Consider the following 19143-nt stretch of genomic DNA (forward strand, 5'->3'; position numbering starts at 1 on the left):
CCGGACGTCTTATTCGTTAGGCCACAACGATTTCAAAAGTCTAGGTAGGTTATGTCTAACATGACCATGCGTCCCGATTTGCGATTTGACCGTCCCGCTGTCCCCAACGAGAACAAAAATGTTTAATCCGCTTTCATTTATCTGTAATCTGTTGTGCATGTGTTTATTAGAAACTTACCAAATATTTACTTATCCCAAATCCTTATTACAAAATACATAGGTACTAAAGTAACTAATTTTGCTGTAGAAAAATTGTTTTTTGTTGCGAAGTAATTTATAAATATTATTTTAAGGGCAAGTTTGGTGTGAGAATTACGATGTCAGTGAGGGTAAGATACCATAATAAATTATTTCAAGTATACCTAATTTTTTAAACCATATGTTTTATTTTGCACTTAAATATTATATCTTATCCCGACCTACCCTATTTATGTATTTATTTATATAAGAAATTCCGTAGGCGTCCCGCTTTGACAAGAAAAAAAATATGGTCACGTTATGTATAACTGATAACTGAATTCAATATGCAGTAGGTATACCATCATTATACCGAACATTAGAAAACAGCTTACTTAACTATGGGCAAAACAAAATAAAGATACCCACCCACGACGCTGCTTATCATAACAGCAAAAACAATCTATCTTTATGTACCTATATCATCAAACTTAATTTCAAAACCATCCAGTCTTATAATAATCGAGGCTTTCTTCACAATGTGAAATTAATTAATGACTAAGATAAGGCACGTCTGTTTCAAACGAGCCTTTTCTATAGGTCATCATAAATTAAAAGACACCGTTTCCCTATTCATGCTTTTTAAGAATTGCTTTGTTCAAGTTAAAAGCCCCAAAATGATATTCATGATTATATAGGTATAATATAATATGAATGGGAAAGATATTTTTATTTAACTTTGAATGCACACAGAGAAAATTTGTTTCAATGAGTTTGTAAGCGCTATGTTCGTACAACGACCGTTGCTGGCGTGCACCAATCAGAGTTGACGATTTTACTCATGCCCATATATGGTAAGGCCATCGGTTCAAAGGAGTAGCGGGGGGCTCGATGTTGGGCGAGTCCATTTTTTTGCGAATTCATAAAAGATTCGTAATTCAAAAATACTACAAAGCTTTTTAGATAAAAATTAAAACTATCAAAATTGACTTTTGATACGTATTTGTCAAAGACTTTGTTGAAATATTGGAGATTTTATTGCACTTGCAAAGGTCCATTGGGCGAGTTCATTGTGTCACGAGGCGCCGGCGTATCGCGTATTCTAGTGAAGCAAATCGACCTCCACTCCAACACACGCAAGCAAGCATTGCGTTGAGCAGGGACACCGGCCGGCAATCGGTATCTGTTTCTCACGGTTAGCAGTCACTGCAGGGCGTTTAATTTTCATCTTGTCACACCTACATCTTACTAATTTCGTAAGTAGATTTTTTTTACACGTATAATGTATGTATTCTTTCCTTAATTAACTTATTTTGAAACGAAATAAATAGGCTATTAATATTTGGAATTAGGTTGCGGTCAATGTCAATGTCTGTCTCAACTTTAATTCAGAATGCCTTGTGTTCCGTAGATGCTATAAATCAATCAAGATGCATCTTGGATTGTTGCCAACTCGCAGCTACAAAATTTGTTTCCAAGCCTAAGCATAGTGCTGTACCCGTTCCCGTGTATTCTGATCCCGTATAATAGTATAATATACTCCGTAAATGTAGTGTCACTGCTTGCTGAAATGATATTGCAAGTTCCGTTGGGAATCTTGCCGTTATCAAGCAATGCGATATTAGCGGTATGGCGGGAGGGGGACGCGCAGACTCCCTCTGCTGTAATACCATATATGGACACAAAACTTCGTGTATTGTACCTTAGCGCGCGATTGGAGGAGAGGCTGCGGCGGCGGGGCAGGGGCGCCCCGATAACCAGCCTCATTTATATAGTCCGCCAAGCGCACTCACCGACATTCCACGAAGTGAGCTTGAGTCGTTGCGTTGTACAGCAATAACGAAGCTGTGCAATAGCAAGTTAATTTATTTATTTATAATAGAACTATTTAATTAAAAGTAAGTTATTTTCATTGTGTTTTCAAATATATTAAGTGATTGTGATAACGGTTAACGGTTGTTAGAGGATTGGTGCATCGAGATTAGTGTGTGCGGTCAGTGACATTAGCAATAGGGGTGAATCGTGTGACGCGCCGGTCCCAGAATTCCGGGATTTAATTGTAGTTTTGCGGTAGGGCGTGGTCGACCCACCGGTTTGAGATTAAAATATTATCATAGCTGTGTGCCAGTTGGCCAATCCAATTAGAAAGTAATTCTCGTCGCGAATTTGAATCTACTTTCTCGCGTCGTATTACAGAACGACTCTTTCTAGACGGAATCCATGTGGCATCACATGCCACGTTTTATCGATTTTTTTGATGCGTACCACCTTATTTGGTTCCGATTCGCAATTCGCCCACTTGCATACTTATTTGTTAACAATGCGTGGGTTACCTGCCCACAGGATCTATGTTCATATGGTATCAATCACAAAGCTTCAATATATTAGGTAATATGAATCTCTGAACTAATTATTCATTATTCTTTTCAGACTAATTCAAGATGTGCGACGAAGAAGTTGCCGCGTTGGTAGTAGACAATGGCTCCGGTATGTGCAAGGCCGGTTTCGCAGGAGATGATGCTCCTCGCGCCGTATTCCCCTCGATCGTGGGAAGGCCCCGCCATCAGGGCGTGATGGTCGGCATGGGACAGAAGGACTCTTATGTAGGAGATGAGGCACAGAGCAAAAGAGGTATCCTGACCCTCAAATACCCCATCGAACACGGAATCGTCACTAACTGGGATGACATGGAGAAGATTTGGCATCATACCTTCTACAATGAGCTGCGTGTCGCCCCCGAGGAACACCCCGTCCTGCTCACTGAGGCTCCCCTCAACCCCAAGGCCAACAGGTGAGTTCATCGATGCTGGACTATGCACTTTGCCTCTCGGCCGGTGGTTCGTTATCGACCGTTATCTAACGAGTGACTTTGTTCTGTTTCAGAGAGAAGATGACCCAGATCATGTTCGAAACATTCAACACGCCCGCCATGTACGTCGCCATCCAAGCCGTGCTCTCGCTGTACGCGTCCGGTCGTACCACCGGTATCGTGCTGGACTCCGGCGACGGTGTCTCCCACACCGTGCCCATCTACGAGGGATACGCACTCCCCCACGCCATCCTGCGTCTGGACTTAGCCGGTCGCGACCTCACAGACTACCTCATGAAGATCCTCACCGAGCGCGGCTACTCGTTCACTACCACCGCCGAGCGGGAAATCGTGCGTGACATCAAGGAGAAGCTGTGCTACGTCGCTCTTGACTTCGAGCAGGAGATGGCCACCGCTGCATCCAGCAGCTCCCTCGAGAAGTCTTACGAACTTCCCGACGGTCAGGTCATCACCATCGGAAACGAAAGATTCCGTTGCCCAGAGGCTCTCTTCCAACCCTCGTTCTTGGGTATGGAAGCTTGCGGCATCCACGAGACCACATATAACTCCATCATGAAGTGCGACGTGGACATCCGTAAGGACTTGTACGCCAACACCGTATTGTCCGGTGGTACCACCATGTACCCTGGAATCGCCGACCGTATGCAAAAGGAAATCACAGCTCTCGCCCCATCGACAATGAAGATTAAGATCATTGCTCCTCCAGAGAGGAAGTACTCCGTATGGATCGGTGGATCGATCCTCGCCTCCCTCTCTACTTTCCAACAAATGTGGATCTCGAAACAAGAGTACGACGAGTCTGGCCCCTCCATTGTACACAGGAAGTGCTTCTAAACGCACCGCGCGTCGCTGCCTCCAGCAGCCCGCGGCCGGCTGCTCAATTCAGGCTTGTAATCTCCGTTAATTTAATTGTACGTAAGATATTATTGTAATTAACGTAATAGTGACGGCAGGACGGAGCGCGGCGCCGCGGGCGCGCCTCGACCGCCGGCCCGGTACTGCACTCGCCAAAGGATTTTTTGTAATCTCATGAATGATGATTGTATGTGCTGAAACGGATAAGACTACTTTCTTACTAGGTCATTTATAAATTATAAAAAACAAATTAAAAAAAAATCCAAAAAGAAGTCGAAAAATTATACCTGTCTTTTTTTTCTAAGCTTCCCGAGCCTATGACGCAGTGTAACCACAAACCTGCGTATCGATTAAGATTTGCTTAGTACTGGTCAAACAAAATCGCTCCGTAATTAATACCTACAACTATTTTGTTAAAACCAGGTACATAAGACACTCGGTGTAGGCAGCGGCTTTGCTCTGCCCCTGGCATTGCTGTAGACCATGGGCGACGGTAACCACTCCCCATCAGGTGAGCCGTATGCTCGTCTGCCTAGAAGGGCAATAAAAAAAACCAAATATGCCATGAATTACGATCGACCACAATTCCACTTGGATGCAATACGGGTGATCGAACTCAAACGAGTGGTTTCATTTTACTGACTACCTAAGTATATAATAAAAAGTGCCGTTTCTTGAGCAGATTTCTGTTACTTGATATATAGGTACATGCCTACCTACTCTTAAAGTATAACCGTTATGGTGACGGAAGGATGTAGGGTATGCACTGCACTGTTGCTGGGAGGACAAATTCAGATAGGTACCTAGGTACTTAGTCTCCAATTGTTTCTCCTATACTGAACGACCGTGTTCTTGTGTAAATTGCTGTAAATGCTTGGCATTACATACATATTCACTTGATATTTTTGTTTCTAAACCAAAATGTGTAGGTAGCAGTGCAGTGTCACAGATTTAGAATCAGTGTTTTTGGACGCCATCCGGTTTCCGTACATCCTATACCTATGCGTTTTAACTTAAACCTGTACCATGTACGTGGATTGTTTCCTAAAATAGCCTATTATCTCTTGACTTTAAAAGAATATCTTTGTTTTTAAACTGCAGGAATACAGAATAGGTACATTCGTGTTTTAAATAATGAATTGAGTTTTACAAAAATCAAAGACAATATTATGTTTACAATTTTATTTCAAACATCACAAAATGAATATAAAAGAAAAAGCAGCATTTAAAATAAGTTAAAAATTGCTATTTACAAATTTTTTTCGATGTTACGTAATTTAAAAAAATCTTTCTTTTAAATATTTTACAATTTATAAAACTTAGTGAACATTTGGTGAACAAACATAATTAAATGTAATGTAAAGTTTTTTTTAACAGTCCAAAGTACATATCAGCAGACATGCTCTGAGTGCTATACATACATTGCTACTGAATTTGATATTTAGTGAATTACAGTTGCAACAATGCATAGTAGTAATATTTCATATCTCGGTAAATATTGCAACGTGTAAAAAATATTCTGCATAAAATGTAACTTATGAAAGAAAAAAAAAACTATTGATAGTGGTAACTCCATAAAATGTTAATTTCTTAGACTAAAACACTTAAAACACAAAATTCAAGCACATTCTCTGTCAAATAAAATTAACAACATGATTATTATACACAAAACTGCATTCTGTTTCGATTCTCTAGTGACAATGTATTTTATGAGCGTATTCTAGAATCTAGATAAACTGTACTCTAATTTCAATGTTTATTTTATTTTATTAAAACACATCTAAAATATAGTTTTAACTAATTTATTTGATTAGTATTTAATGTACTTTGTATAAAAATGTGATTATCTTTTCCTAGGTCATTAGATTGGGTTCCGTTGACTCCATTTTTGTTAGGTATCCGAAATATAAAATTCTCAGTGTGCTTAGTGCGAGTTTTTTAACGTTCTCGATAGCGTAAAAGTTAACCCAATTTTGTATGCAGTTGGAACAGCGCCCCTAGCGGCAAACGTATGCAAACGGTCCCATTCCATACAAATAAGAGCTAACATTTACTCTATCCAGATCGTTAAAAAACTCGCATTAAGCACACTGTAGTATACTAAATTATTTCTGTGTTAACTAACACAAACAAATCCGGTCGGCAGGACGCACTTGACGGTTCGCAGTAACTGCGATTTTAAGGTAACTCTTATGCCTAAAATATCATTAACTTCTGCAACTTGTTCCAGTTTTGTTTAAATATTTATCTGCTTTAGGGAAACTCATTATAAATTTTTGGAATTATGGTGGCTCGGCGATTCGAATATGCTCTTGCTTTGATACGAGGAACCTTCAAGATCGACACTGTAAGTGTACGGTACACTTGGGCTCATGAAAACTGTGTGATTCCCGTGTAATAATAATATACTGATACTAAACCAACCCTTGTTTTGGTGTACTTCTACATCCTAGATTTATTCCAATTTTAGTTTATTTAATCTTAATTTGTTCCATGTTCCACATATTGCTAACTTAACGTTTTATTGTGTCTGTATTTACAGTAAACAAACTAAAATAAAAAAATATGTTTTAATTCAATTAGTCCCACAACAGATCTAAGTGTGCCTCGAGTGAAAAAGTGCTATTCTTAATTGGACCTTAAAAAATATCAGAAAATAATATCTATTGGTTTGTGAATATATAATAAATACAATTTCAAGAGATGTGTAGAGTGATATAACTGCGCAATGATAGACTTAACCAAGCTACCTAGTACAAAAAAATCTTAATTAAATTTTAAGTGTAGTTAACACCACTTCCTTTCTTGATTTATAATATATATTTTTAAATAGTGTTTTTGAAGTTGTAGGACAGTCATTTAAAATTCTTACTTAATTTTGTTTTAATAATTGACCCAGGCATGGAGAGAACTGCATATATTTTCAATTGATTTTCTCAGTATCCAATGTTGCATGGCGTCTATATTTAGACGAAAAGAGAAGTTTTGTAATTTCATAAATATGAAGACACGCTAATATATTATTTAGTAATAGATTTCGCAACGTCATGCATAGAAGCGGAAGGTTGGATCTTTTTGTAGTTAAAATGGTCTAGACTTGGTCTGTGATTTATTTTCACATAAATAATTCTTATCCTAAAATGGTCGTTTTTTTTCTTTCTTGTTCTGCCAAAATCTACAACGAAATAGAACCGAATGCGATTGAAAAACTTTCATGTTTCATCTTTGCCTGACGTAGTAACATCGTCGAGATTTTCAGGGTTAAGTATACAGAGTAAGTTTTTTAAAACATTATTATTAACATTATTATTGAACTAAACAAGATCGTCAAAGTCAAAAGGGCTGTGCGTCTATTAACTCAGTTAAAATATTTGAGACAATAAAATAAAAACCTTAAACAATATAATTGGCATTTATCCTTCTAAATGGACTAGTTCCTTTACTAAAACTATAATTTTTAAAATTAAATTCATAGTCCGATCTTAATTTTATAACATGTGATATTTATTATTAATGTTACTTAAATATTTACTTTAAAACAATTGTGAAAGCTGCTTTAGTCGCTTTTTACGTTTTATGTAATTAATCATATTTTAATTAAATCGAAAACTAACCCCAAATAAAAAGAAATTATATTGTAGTCTTTGTCAACAGATGAATTTTCGGCTTACATTTTATAGCTAAAAAATTAAAACCCTTAATTAAGATTTAAAATACACGTAACGATACAAATAGATATAAATAAAAAGAAAAAAACCAATAAGCGTACACAGATAGAAGATTGTGCGATATTTATAATTTTGTACATAATTCATTATTACTTTTTTTTTATTTTACAAAAAAAATGTCTTTGGAAATAAACAGTATAATAAAATATCCAGTAGTACTGTTCACTTGAAGTCACCTTTAAATTAAAAAAAAAAAAAAACAATTAAGAGCACTTCTATTAACACCTACACTATTAAACTAGGAATGACCCGGATTGAACACAATATTCGCTCGCACATATTCGATTTAGATTCCTCTGCTTAATATCATACGTGGGACGTACGTTTCTGGACGTCTTTGCTACAGCTGACTGTCGTGCATACTGTCCTCCGCTGCGCGTCGCACGTCGGCGAGCGGGTTGCCGTGCACGCGGAACCTGTACACGCAGGTGTACGTGGGGTTGCCATGGTTGCTCTCGATGCGCAGCTCCACGATGTCGTAGGCGACGGGATACTCTATGCCGTCAATGTTGGTCGTCTTCGGATGCTTCACCGGGAAATATTGTATTGATTTTCCGTCGGCGTCGTACATGTAGTCGCCGAATAGGTGGGGCTCCGGATCCAGTTCGCCGTGGAGACCCTGGTAACGAGAACTATTTCATTTGCTGGCAACATTATATTCGTTATTAGTTTTACTTGACATCTGTCTTTTTTTTTCTACCTATTCTAGTAACCTTGAGGGGTTATTCTAGATTCACCAAACTAGTAGGTGAGCTCGCAGGGCTCAAACATGACGCTGTTGCTAACACGAACCCTAGCAAGGGCCGTGCTTCGCAGAATCTACCACCGGATCGGAAACGCGATCCACTGATAAGATCCGGCGAGTAACTCAGTGGGCTGTTTCTGAGGATTAATTTACTCGCCGAACGGTGACCGGTTGAATCTGTCATTAATTGACTATGAACACGTGCATCAGAGCAGCATAGATAGTTTTATAAATTTCGTATTTCTCAACCGGATAAGTTCCCGCTTGATATAATGTTTATATTATATAGAGACGAATAAAACGTATGTATGTATGTATTATGTGTACATAATATGTATGTTACTTATAGACTGATATTTTCAGGAAATCTTTAGATTGGCCTAGTGGGTTGGTCCTGTGGTCCTAGTTTGGCAGCAGCCGGATCCGAGTCAAAGTTTGGGCGGTGAAGCGGACCGGCTACGACCAGTAGGACTGATTCATTTAATTTTTATTTATTTATTTAAACATCGTCGTCTGAAGAACTGGCAGTACGGTACAGTATAATTTCGTGACCTATTCCAATTCATTCTTAAATTTTATTACAAACTTCATTTTAACATTGAATTATGCAGTAAAGAGAAAAATATAGTACATATTATTCTAATGTAGATCGCCAAATATTGCGGCATCGTTTTGTTCGTGTGTGTGTATTTTTTTGTGTCCAAAAAATAAATATGTACTCACGTATACTGAGAAGTTCTTGGGAGCTGATTCAATCTTTCCGTCAATTGCGAGTAATTTGGACATGTGCTCCAACGAGAACCCGGTCACTTCTATTATCGCGTACGTCTTTATGACTGCAATTAAAATAGTCTCAATTACTTAGTGATTCATGTTTGTTTAGTCAACTAAAGTGGCGGATGAAAGGCGATTGCATGCAGCAGAGATGCGAATGTTGCGACGGATGTGTGGAGTAACGAGAATGGATAGAATACAGAATGAATATGTTAGAGGAAGTCTGAAAGTGGCACCTGTGACAGAGAAGCTGAGGAGTGCGCGTTTGGGATGGTATGGACATGTGATGAGACGAAATGAAAATGAGGTTGGTAAGAGAATGTTAACTATGAATGTGGAAGGATATAGAGGAAGAGGTAGACCTAAGAAGAAATGGACGGATTGCGTAAAAGACGATATGGGTAAGAGGGGAGTGAGTGAAGAAATGGTATATGATAGAAGAGTATGGAAGGAGAAAACATGTTGCGCCGACCCCAGGTTACTGGGAGAAGGGCCAGGATAATGAATGATGTTTATGGAGGGTAGTGGCAAGAAGCACCATCTTCTATAGGGGACAAGTTGGAAAAGTGTCCATTTGTAAACAGCAAGTTCATGTTGAAGACTCACCGAAATAGCGTCCGCACGGGTAGGTACCCCTGTCTATTTCTGCCGTGAAGCAGTAATGCGTTTCGGTTTGAAGGGTGGGGCAGCCATTGTAACTAAACTGAGACCATAGAACTTATGTCTCAAGGTGGATAGCGTATTTACATTGTAGATGTCTATGGGCTCCAGTAACCACTTAACATCAGGTGGGCTGTGAGCTCGTCTGCCTACAAGGGCAATAAAAAAAAATGGTTTGCGGTCGTCGCTACGGTTCTCGTGTCGACTGTACGTACCCAGGTAGCCGGGGAAGCCCTGGAAGGCCCAGCAGTCGGCCGGCGCGGCGCCCGCCGTGAGCGCGTTCCGCGGCGACGTGTGCACCCACAGCACCGGCACGCCCAGCACCCAGTACTGCTTCGACTTTATCTGGTACAGCTCTGTGCACCGCGTCGACAGCACTTGGCCCCCTGCGCATACATCACGTTACAGCTATAGGGCGTTGAGTGGTTAGTGGAGTCCATGGATATCGCAGTGTGAATGCCACCATCCACATTGAGACATTACACCGTGAGAGCTTATAGTATATAATTACGAATATGTAACCCTACCCTCAACATACCCATAAAACTACTAGGTATGTGAAATTTTACACGAAAGGATAGCAAGCATGGTGCCTATGTCGAAACGGTGCCATAGACAAGCCTTGGGCGACTTGCATTTGCAAGAAGGTATGAAAACTGGACAGTTAAGATAGTAGAAAAAAAGTTTTTTTTTCTGCCTAGACAAAAATAAAGAATTGGTTTAAAAAAATAATAATATTGACATAAATTCATTGTAATTTTAAATATCGTTTCCTAACGTAACTAACTCAGAAAAAAATAAACACGAAATTCGAATTAGTAGTCGTGGCCTAATAAAGGATGACGTCCGGTGCATTCGTATGTAGCGATGCACCGGTGTTAGAATCCCGCAGGCGGGTACCAATTTTTCTAATGAAATACGTACTTAACAAATCTTCACGATTGACTTCCACGGTGAAGGAATAACATCGTGTAATAAAAATCAAACCCGCAAAATTATAATTTGCGTAAGTACTGGTGGTAGGACCTATTGTGAGTCCGCGCGGGTAGGTACCACCAACCCGCCTATTTATGCCGTGAAGCAGTAATGCATTTCGGTTTGAAGGGTGGGGGGCAGCCGTTGTAACCATACTGCCAACTCCAGGCTCCAGTTACCACTTAACACAAGCTGGACTAAGCAATAAAAAAAAAGCTATACCTAATTCGTTTTTACTTAGTTTCGATTTAAAGTTATAAGACAAACATACCACCCTATCTCATATTAGTTCGTATACTGACCGGCACTCTCCAAAGCGTAGTCCACGAGTCCAGTTTTATCAGCATCATACACTTCCAGCATCCCGGCGACGAGCGTCCTCACCGCCTCCATATCCACTCCGGACCCGGTTCGCTGCACCTCGACGTCCTTTACGTGTTCCTCCACCTTCTGCACGATCACCTCCAACTGACGACGTTCAAACAACGCCAAATATTCTTGGACCATTTCTTTTATTCGATCTCCGTCCAACTCAGCTTGACCAATGTTGGCCAAACGTTCGTTTAGTACTTGACTGGCCTCTCGCAATTGCTCAGGTGTGACGTAATTCTGATCAAAATACGCTTTCAATTTCAAAGCCAGAGCGTCCGTATTGTCTCTCGTTAAGATCTGCATTAGGTTTTGTTGTAGGTGCATCAGCGAATACTGCTCTATTTGAGATTCGATGTTGTCCAATTTCGATAGCTTTTGATCGAAAAGTTTGAGGCGGCTGTCGACGCTTAACGCCCAAGCTTCTAAAGCTCTCATCCGATCGGCCAGATCAGAATCCTGAGATATTCGCGGGGAGGAGTACGCGTCATCAAGGATATGTTTCTCTTGAATTATGAAATCTGAATAGTTGTAACCTGAAAACGAAAAAGAAAAATCAAATTTTGTTAATCATTCACCCTCTGTCCTTCCCACATAATTTCATTTATTTACGTTGGTTAAAATTCGACTTTAAGTACGGGGAAGGACAGAGCTATATAATTATAATATTGTATTGAAATTTAAACTCACCCAAAGGTGTAGAGTCGCTCAAGCTAGTCCACTTTATATTAGGTGATATTTGCCCTGTAACCTTCCCCGGAATTAAAGAGATATCGCACTTTTAATCCCGAAAAGACTAATCATATCTTTAGGCAAAGGAGTTAATGATAGACAGAATTATCGAAAAATATTATTCAATTAAAAACTGTTTTTTTTTTAATTCCTAAGGTCTCTTTCAAATCTAATTACATCAAGTATCGTTATGCTGGTATTGAATTAAACGTGCGAATTTATATACAGGGAAGAATTATGTGGGAACAGAATAAAAACTTAATTATTTAAAAATATATATTAAAATCAAAATTATTATCCACAATAAAGCCCAGCACATTAGTATAACACAACTTTGAACATTTTTGTTCTTTATTATATCTCTTATTCGTACACAATTATTGTGATATTTTAATAAAATGTACTAGTGTTGAATTTAAGTTATAAAGTTCGTAGGTACATATTTTCAAAGATTTAAACCTATTGAATAATTTTAATTGTATACAAAAAATTTACAAATAAAAAATTTTAATTGAATAAATCAAATACTGCTTTGTCTTAGAAAACAAAGAATGTGACATTAAAATATAAAATTAAATAAAATAATCATTATATAAATTTGAAAACATTTTCCTATGAATACTACTACAATAAATATATAATACAAATTTTGAAGACAGAATAATGTGAAATATATTTTTGCTCTCAATTTTAATATGACTAGCGGAAGTAAACCTTCTAATAAATTATATCAAAAACTCGAATCATATAGATTGAAATATTATAGGCGGATTTTTTTTTTTAATTTCCAAAACTTAAACTACAATATTAAAGCAGTACGTGACTCAGACAAAGACAAAGATATAACATATAAATAAATTCAGTTGCCTTTTATAATAAAACAAGAAAACTACAAAAAAAAAATTTGTGACCAGTGCCTAAAATAATCGACTAAACTGCCAAAAAAAAACTACTTTCCAATTTTGTGAACATTTATAAACTTATAAACTAAATAAACTCCATTATGGCCGCGTCATGTTAATTTAAGGTACAACAATTATGGTGCTATATTACACACGATACTTGCATATTTAGCGAGGGCCTTATTCGCAACGAGTTATTGTTGGCGATAGCGATATACGAGCACGTCGATCCAGAACAGTGTGAAAACGTGTTAACCATATCGAGAGGTGAAATATTTTGGTTTAAGCGACATTTACGCCACCTTTATCTTTATAATTAAAGGTACGTTTTATTTGGTATTAGCATCAACATCAGCAATGATTGTGTATAACAACAATAATTGTTCGGATTGAAAAGAAAACGAAGTATTTTTTTATTGCCCTTGTAGGCAGACCAGCATACGGCCCATCTGATAGTGAGTCGTTACCATCGCCCATGGACTTCAACAATGCCAGGGGCAGAACCAAGCCACTGCCTAGCGTTAAGTATCGTGTATTAGCACCATAAGCTTCTACTCCTTGTATTGTCTTGATCTTCTGTCTTTAATATAAATTTCGCTTTAAATAATTATTTATAATCAATAAAGAGATGCAACATTGGAGTCACATTAAAAAATTTAAAGACAAAAAAATTAAATCCTTTTTTTTTAAGTACATGAAAAAAATATAAAAAATTGCAATAAACCGATGCATGCTACAGACGTAACCTGGTCGATTTTTATAACTTGTAAGTTAGAACAAAACAAACCAAAGAATAGAAGTATGACTAAAAAACTTACAAACTAAACAATTCAATATTAAATAATTATAATATTTATTATAATAAAATATTATAGAATCATACAACACATCACTATAGCGGAATGAATAAGCGACGATAATATTAAAATTATAATGTATGCGTTTTGTTGCAGCAATCGATAATCATTAATAAATAATAAATAAATATTTGTACTTATAGGTAAGTTAAGTATGCTTAAAAAACGGCGCGCGAAAATGACATTTTGTGACAAAAAATATATTCTAACCCAGCAATGCTTTTATTCTAAATATAATTTTAAAATAAATATTATTCAATATAATTTTGTATTCGACATAACAACAGAACTTTCTAAGACATTATGTTTGTAATAAATATTAAGTACCACAAATGTTGTTAGCCTTTTACCCAGTTTTTTTTAAAAATGAACAAACACAATGTTATTGCACAGCAAACATTAAGATATATATAAAAAAAAAAACAATAATTATGAATATATTTTGTAGCATATACTCATACTAGTCCAATAGAATGTCCAATATTGATTACTCAATGTTCCTTTGTCTGCAAATATTTGTTAATTATAATAATTCTATATAATACATTTTTGTTGTTATCTTTCACGGGTATATGAGGTGATTAACACAGTCCATGGACATCATGAAGTGAATGCCGTGACTTTATTGAGACATGAGGTCAAAGTCTCTTTATCATGACAGTCCTATATCCTCAATACATCCTTCATGATGTGGCTTTTTTTGAAATGTTTTAAAGATAATTCATTGTAGTTTTCTGTAGGTCACTAAACAAAACCCTGATATAACTTGGACCGTACTAATATTGATTTTGAGAAATCTGGCATCTATGAATAAAAGTTGAGTTGCACAAAAAAACTTTGCTAAGTCATTACATATATTTGTGGAGCAAACTATAGTGAACAGATTCACTTTAGGAAAACCAGAATGTTCAGTAGATAAATTGACTTTCCATGTACAGTTTTAATCATCAAGGATTAAAAGATATTTTAAGTTTTTCAATTTATTGGTGATATTCTTATAATCGTAAGCGAGAATTGGTTGAGCAACACAAATTTCAAGTTCACCGCCACAGGTTAATCATATTATTTGAAAATTTGAAAAATCTTATTTAAAATTTTAAAACGCATCATTAAAAAATAATAATTAAAGTATTTAACTTTATAATTCTATGGATTTTGATCCATCGCTGAATGTATGTATATTTTTAACATTTTTTTATAATATACTTAAAACTTTAAATTACTGCTAATATTTATTTTGCTCTCCATTGCTGATTCATTGTATATGTGCTTAATGGAAGTAACGTTACAAAGAAAATATGATAATTGGGAGAGACAAGGCGTCATGCAGAGCTCAAATTAAATAAGGGATAAGATCTGATCAGTACTTTTGTTAGATATATTTGCAAATGGACCAAAATCATTAGATATTAATAGACAAATAAGTTTGTCGACATCAATCATATTAGCTTTAGATTTAGAAATATATTTATATGACATAGCCATGTAAATTTATATTGTTTGAGGCTTTTACGATGGACTTTGAACAAAGCTGTAAGTGTGACTTAACATCAAATGATCCCGCGCCACAATCGTCTCATCTCTTCGAAGCAGCTCTCTGCGACGACCTTAACGTATTCCGAGGTGTCGGCCATTCTGTTCTGAACGATGTCTTTGTACTCTCTGTAAGCTTTGCCTACTTCGGGCATGTTGTCAGTTATTGCCGGCATACTTATATTAATTTTCGGCATGCTTATATCGGTCAAAATGTTCTGAGGCACAGTTATGTTGGGCAGACGGAACGCGGGTAGCTTGCTCGAGAACTCGGTCAGATTTAATTGGAAATCTGTAAAATTGACCATCGCTAGATGTTCCCAATTTTCATATGTGTAGTGTGCTGTAAGGAATTTACATTATTAAATATATTACTGCTAACTTACTTGAATATAAAAAAGGAATACTTATTCATAACCTATATATATATATCAATTTAATTTAACAAATTTTAGTATAAGCCTTTAAATAAATAAATAAACCAAAATCAGTAAACAAACACAGAATACGAATACAGAACTTTCTCCTTCTGTTGAAGTCGGTTAAAGGCGCTAAAGGTTCATCACAAACTTACGTGTTTCATACACATGAGTACAACTGTCATAGAATTAATTTAAATACACATTTGTTTCATTTATCTGAAACACCGACAATTTTTAATACGCTTTTATTAGCTTCAGACGTATGTATGTTAGTATGTAACGGAATCTTTGAACATGATTTTGACCCCCTTCAAAACGTCGGATTAACTCGAAATCTGGCATACTTAATAAGGACCGATGACAATTCAACATTAAAAAAAATATTGAAAAAATTGAAATTCAACTAAAAAATAAATAATAGTTTAAAGAAACAGAAAAAATACGCTTCTATAGAAAATTCAACTAAAAAATAGAAAATAAATTTTAATAATTTTGAACTAAAAATAGTGTAAGAAAAAATGATTTTATAGAAAAAAAGCGTGGGATGCTTTTCAGGATATTACCAAAATAACCCTTCTACTCATATCTGTTCATAAAATATTTATAACTACTGATACCATGCACCCCAAGGTTTTTTTTACAATAAAATCATTTTTTCTTACACTATTTTTAATTCAAATTTATTAAAACAGATTTTCTATATCTTAGTTGGATTTTCTATAAAAGCGTTTTTTTTTTTAAATATTATTTATTTAAAGTGTTCCCTGTTGTATCATCGCACGTGCCTCTCGGTTATTTAAGCACGTGTAGTACTCACATCCGTACGCGACGACCGGAAGGAGCAGTAGCAGCAGCCACGGCCACCAGCGTCTCCCGACAGCCGCCTCCTTCGCCGTCTTCTCCTTGTATCTCCGAGCGACGTACTTTTCGCTTTCGTTGGCATGGTTCGACGATACCTGAGAGAAATGAGACATTAGTTTATATGAATTTACAGAGGCATTTACGCATCGCGGTTCTGTTAGCCTAGTGGGTAAGACGCCGGATGTACTCGTTTTTTTTCTTTCTTTTTTTTCCTACCTATGCTGATAAGCCTTGAGAGGCTATATCAACTTCACCCTAACGTTTAGGTGAGCTCACGGAGCTCAAACCGGAGTGTTGCTAATACTGGCCCTAGCAAGAGCAGTGCTTCGCAGAATCTACCACCGGATCGGAAACGCGACCCACTTAGAAGATCCGGCGAGAAACTCAGTGGGCTTTATCTATGGGATTCGCTCGTCGAGCCCTTCGACAAGCGACGGGTTCGACGAGGACGGTGACCGGTACTTAAAAGCACCGTTATTGGCCGGGCGACGTCGACGGGAATGTAATTCCCAACGGCCACGACAAGAGGGTTCTCATGTCTTGCCGCCTTCTCAAAGTTATTTACTCGTACCAAAGGACTATACCACAGTTGAAAGACCTCGACAAATTAGAATTGTCCGAAGTAAAAACTTAATGTTTTCTCTTTAATAATAATGAAAAGTACCAAATTTGCGTATTGTTATCGCTCATAGGTTTCGGGTAGCATTTTTGTTAGGGGCAAGATAACCGTTATGCAATGTGGAGTCAGAACGCTACTTTGACAAAGCGGCGCGACCTGATAAGCCACTTTATCGTCAATTCGACAGAGACCTTTCACTACGTTTTTGCTAAGGGTAAAGTGACGCTTATCGTAGTGGGTGACGGCATTCCTGTTACTTGATAACAATCACTCAGTGATCTAGACCTTTAAGAGCACTTAAAAAAGTTTATATAGAATAAAATAGGGACTTCGGCATCATGTATCCAGTATTCACTTGGGTTTATCTAGGCATTTATAGCTAAAAAGTTTACTCACAGATTCCGTGATAGTGGTAACAGTTGTGGTGACGACATTCTTAACGGTAGTGTAGATCCAGTAGAATGGAGCCAGCGCCGCCGAGCCCGCTCTTGATACTAATCCCGCTGAAATATAATATAGTACATTGTTAAGTAGACTTAATCATAATTCCTAGCTTTACTAGACTAATGTTATTATATGCCCTCTATTATTAAGACTTTGCAGGTAAGAGGCCTGGGCGTGTCCCGTTGTATGCCGTAATCTTGTAATGAGAAATCAAAGCGTTTTGGACATGGACATACTGTAAATTTGTTTGTGCAATCTATGGCTCAAGAGTTTCTTTTTATATTTTTTTACTTTACTGGTGGACCTCTTGTGAGTCCGCACGGGTAGGTACCACTATCCCCCCTATTTCTGCCGTCAAGCAGTAATGGGTTTCGGTTTGAAGGGTGGGGCAGCCGTTGTAACTATACTGAGAGCTTCGAACTCATATCTCAAGGTGGGTGGCGGCATTTACGTTATAGATGACTATGGGCTACGGTAACCACTTGACACCAGGTGGGCCGTGAGCTCGTTCACCCATCTAAGCAATATAAAAATATCTATATATTAATACGTGAAGCAAAAACTTTGTACCCCTTTTTACGAAAATTGCACGGACGGAGGAGTATAAAATGTCCCACACTTATAGAGAATATAGAGGAGTGCACAATGCAATTTTTTTTTTAAATTAAGTATTAATAATTCCTTAAATCAATAGAAAAAACATTACACACACTGTCCATGTATTTGACGCACACACGCATGCACACTATTTATTTATTGTCAAACTTTTGTTCTTGACGTCTGTGGTCAAATTGAGAGCAGATTAAATATTGTTTGTTTGGCGAAATTTGTGTTTATAGAAGTATAATAGTCTTTGAAAATAGAATCACAATAGTGTACAAACTTATAATTTCAATTTATTAAAGTCGAATTTCGATTACCGGGCGACCACTAGTAAAAAAAAATCGGCGAGAAACTCAGTGGGATTTGACTTCTTCAATTGTCAAGTACCTTGCGGTGTCGGCCTTCGGTCGGTGTAGGGGTACCGGTGCGCGGGGCCGACGAGCCGCCTGTACGCGCCGCGGGTGCCGGACGCGATGCCGCTGATGATGGAGACAAACAAACTAGTGATCCACCATCGCTCGTCGAGTACTACGGCAGCCTTGTTTTGAATGTAGCCGGTTTCGTCGTCCGAGCTGTCGATAGCCTGTCGAATACATTGAATACTTGATTTGTAGGTATATAATAAAGGGAAGATCTTCCACCGAGCGGAATTAGTACTGGTGGTAGGACCTCTTGTGAGTCCGCGCGGGTGGGTACCACCACCCTGCCTATTTCTGCCGTGAAGCAGTAATGCGTTTCGGTTTGAAGGGCGGGGCAGCCGTTGTAACTATACTTGAGACTTTAGAACTTATATCTCAAGCTGGGTGGCGCATTTACGTTGTGGATGTCTATGGGCTCCAGTAACCACTGAACACCAGGTGGTCTGTGAGCTCGTCCACCCATCTAAGCAATAAAAAAAAAGCGGGTGATATTGCTCGGTAGACCGACGGTCCGAACGTTTTTTTTTTTATTTTTGAGAAATTACTGGTGGCCTGGAGGCTTTTTACCAGAGCAGGTGGGCGAGCAAAGGCTCTGCCAGTAGGGATGGGATTTGCTAACAGCTACCCGAGCGCCTCCA

The 19143-nt window shown here is 37.7% G+C and overlaps 2 protein-coding genes across 4 annotated transcripts in view; one reads left to right on the forward strand and one right to left on the reverse strand.

Moving 5' to 3' along the window:
• The first annotated feature begins 1055 nt into the window (after nucleotides 1-1055).
• On the forward strand, nucleotides 1056-4143 carry LOC114253302 (actin-5C). Of its 3 annotated transcripts, none has more exons than XM_089734313.1 (3): nucleotides 1056-1433; nucleotides 2608-2968; nucleotides 3061-4143. In XM_089734313.1, exons 2-3 carry the CDS (start codon nucleotides 2619-2621, stop codon nucleotides 3839-3841), a joined length of 1131 nt encoding a protein of 376 aa, XP_089590439.1. In that variant the 5' UTR covers nucleotides 1056-1433; nucleotides 2608-2618; the 3' UTR covers nucleotides 3842-4143. The 3 variants fall into 3 exon arrangements, with proteins under 3 accessions (XP_089590439.1, XP_089590438.1, XP_089590440.1); XM_089734312.1 differs by lacking the exon at nucleotides 1056-1433 and adding an exon at nucleotides 1864-2075; XM_089734314.1 differs by lacking the exon at nucleotides 1056-1433 and adding an exon at nucleotides 1970-2170.
• An 886-nt stretch (nucleotides 4144-5029) lies between these two features.
• Nucleotides 5030-19143, reverse strand: part of LOC114253300 (klaroid protein) — a 44587-nt gene continuing 30473 nt past the window's right edge. Inside the window, exons 6-12 of the mRNA XM_089734306.1 lie at nucleotides 18474-18669; nucleotides 17436-17542; nucleotides 16377-16515; nucleotides 11047-11649; nucleotides 9985-10155; nucleotides 9059-9171; nucleotides 5030-8209 (exon numbers count right to left, since the gene is read on the reverse strand). Of these exons, the coding sequence (XP_089590432.1) occupies nucleotides 7931-8209; nucleotides 9059-9171; nucleotides 9985-10155; nucleotides 11047-11649; nucleotides 16377-16515; nucleotides 17436-17542; nucleotides 18474-18669 (1608 nt within the window). The 3' untranslated portion in view covers nucleotides 5030-7930. The remainder of the gene's footprint in view (nucleotides 8210-9058; nucleotides 9172-9984; nucleotides 10156-11046; nucleotides 11650-16376; nucleotides 16516-17435; nucleotides 17543-18473; nucleotides 18670-19143) is intronic.

The sequence above is a fragment of the Bombyx mandarina genome, chromosome 17, assembly GCF_030267445.1.
Source record: "Bombyx mandarina strain Sakado chromosome 17, ASM3026744v2".
Classification (NCBI taxonomy): domain Eukaryota; kingdom Metazoa; phylum Arthropoda; class Insecta; order Lepidoptera; family Bombycidae; genus Bombyx; species Bombyx mandarina.

Coding starts and splice junctions, on each gene's coding strand:
- LOC114253302 (XM_089734313.1), top strand. CDS start 2,619: ATGTGCGACGAAGAAGTTGCCGCGTTGGTAGTAGACAATGGCTCCGGT. Junction 2,969..3,060: donor CTCAACCCCAAGGCCAACAG/GTGAGTTCATCG, acceptor GTTCTGTTTCAG/AGAGAAGATGACCCAGATCA.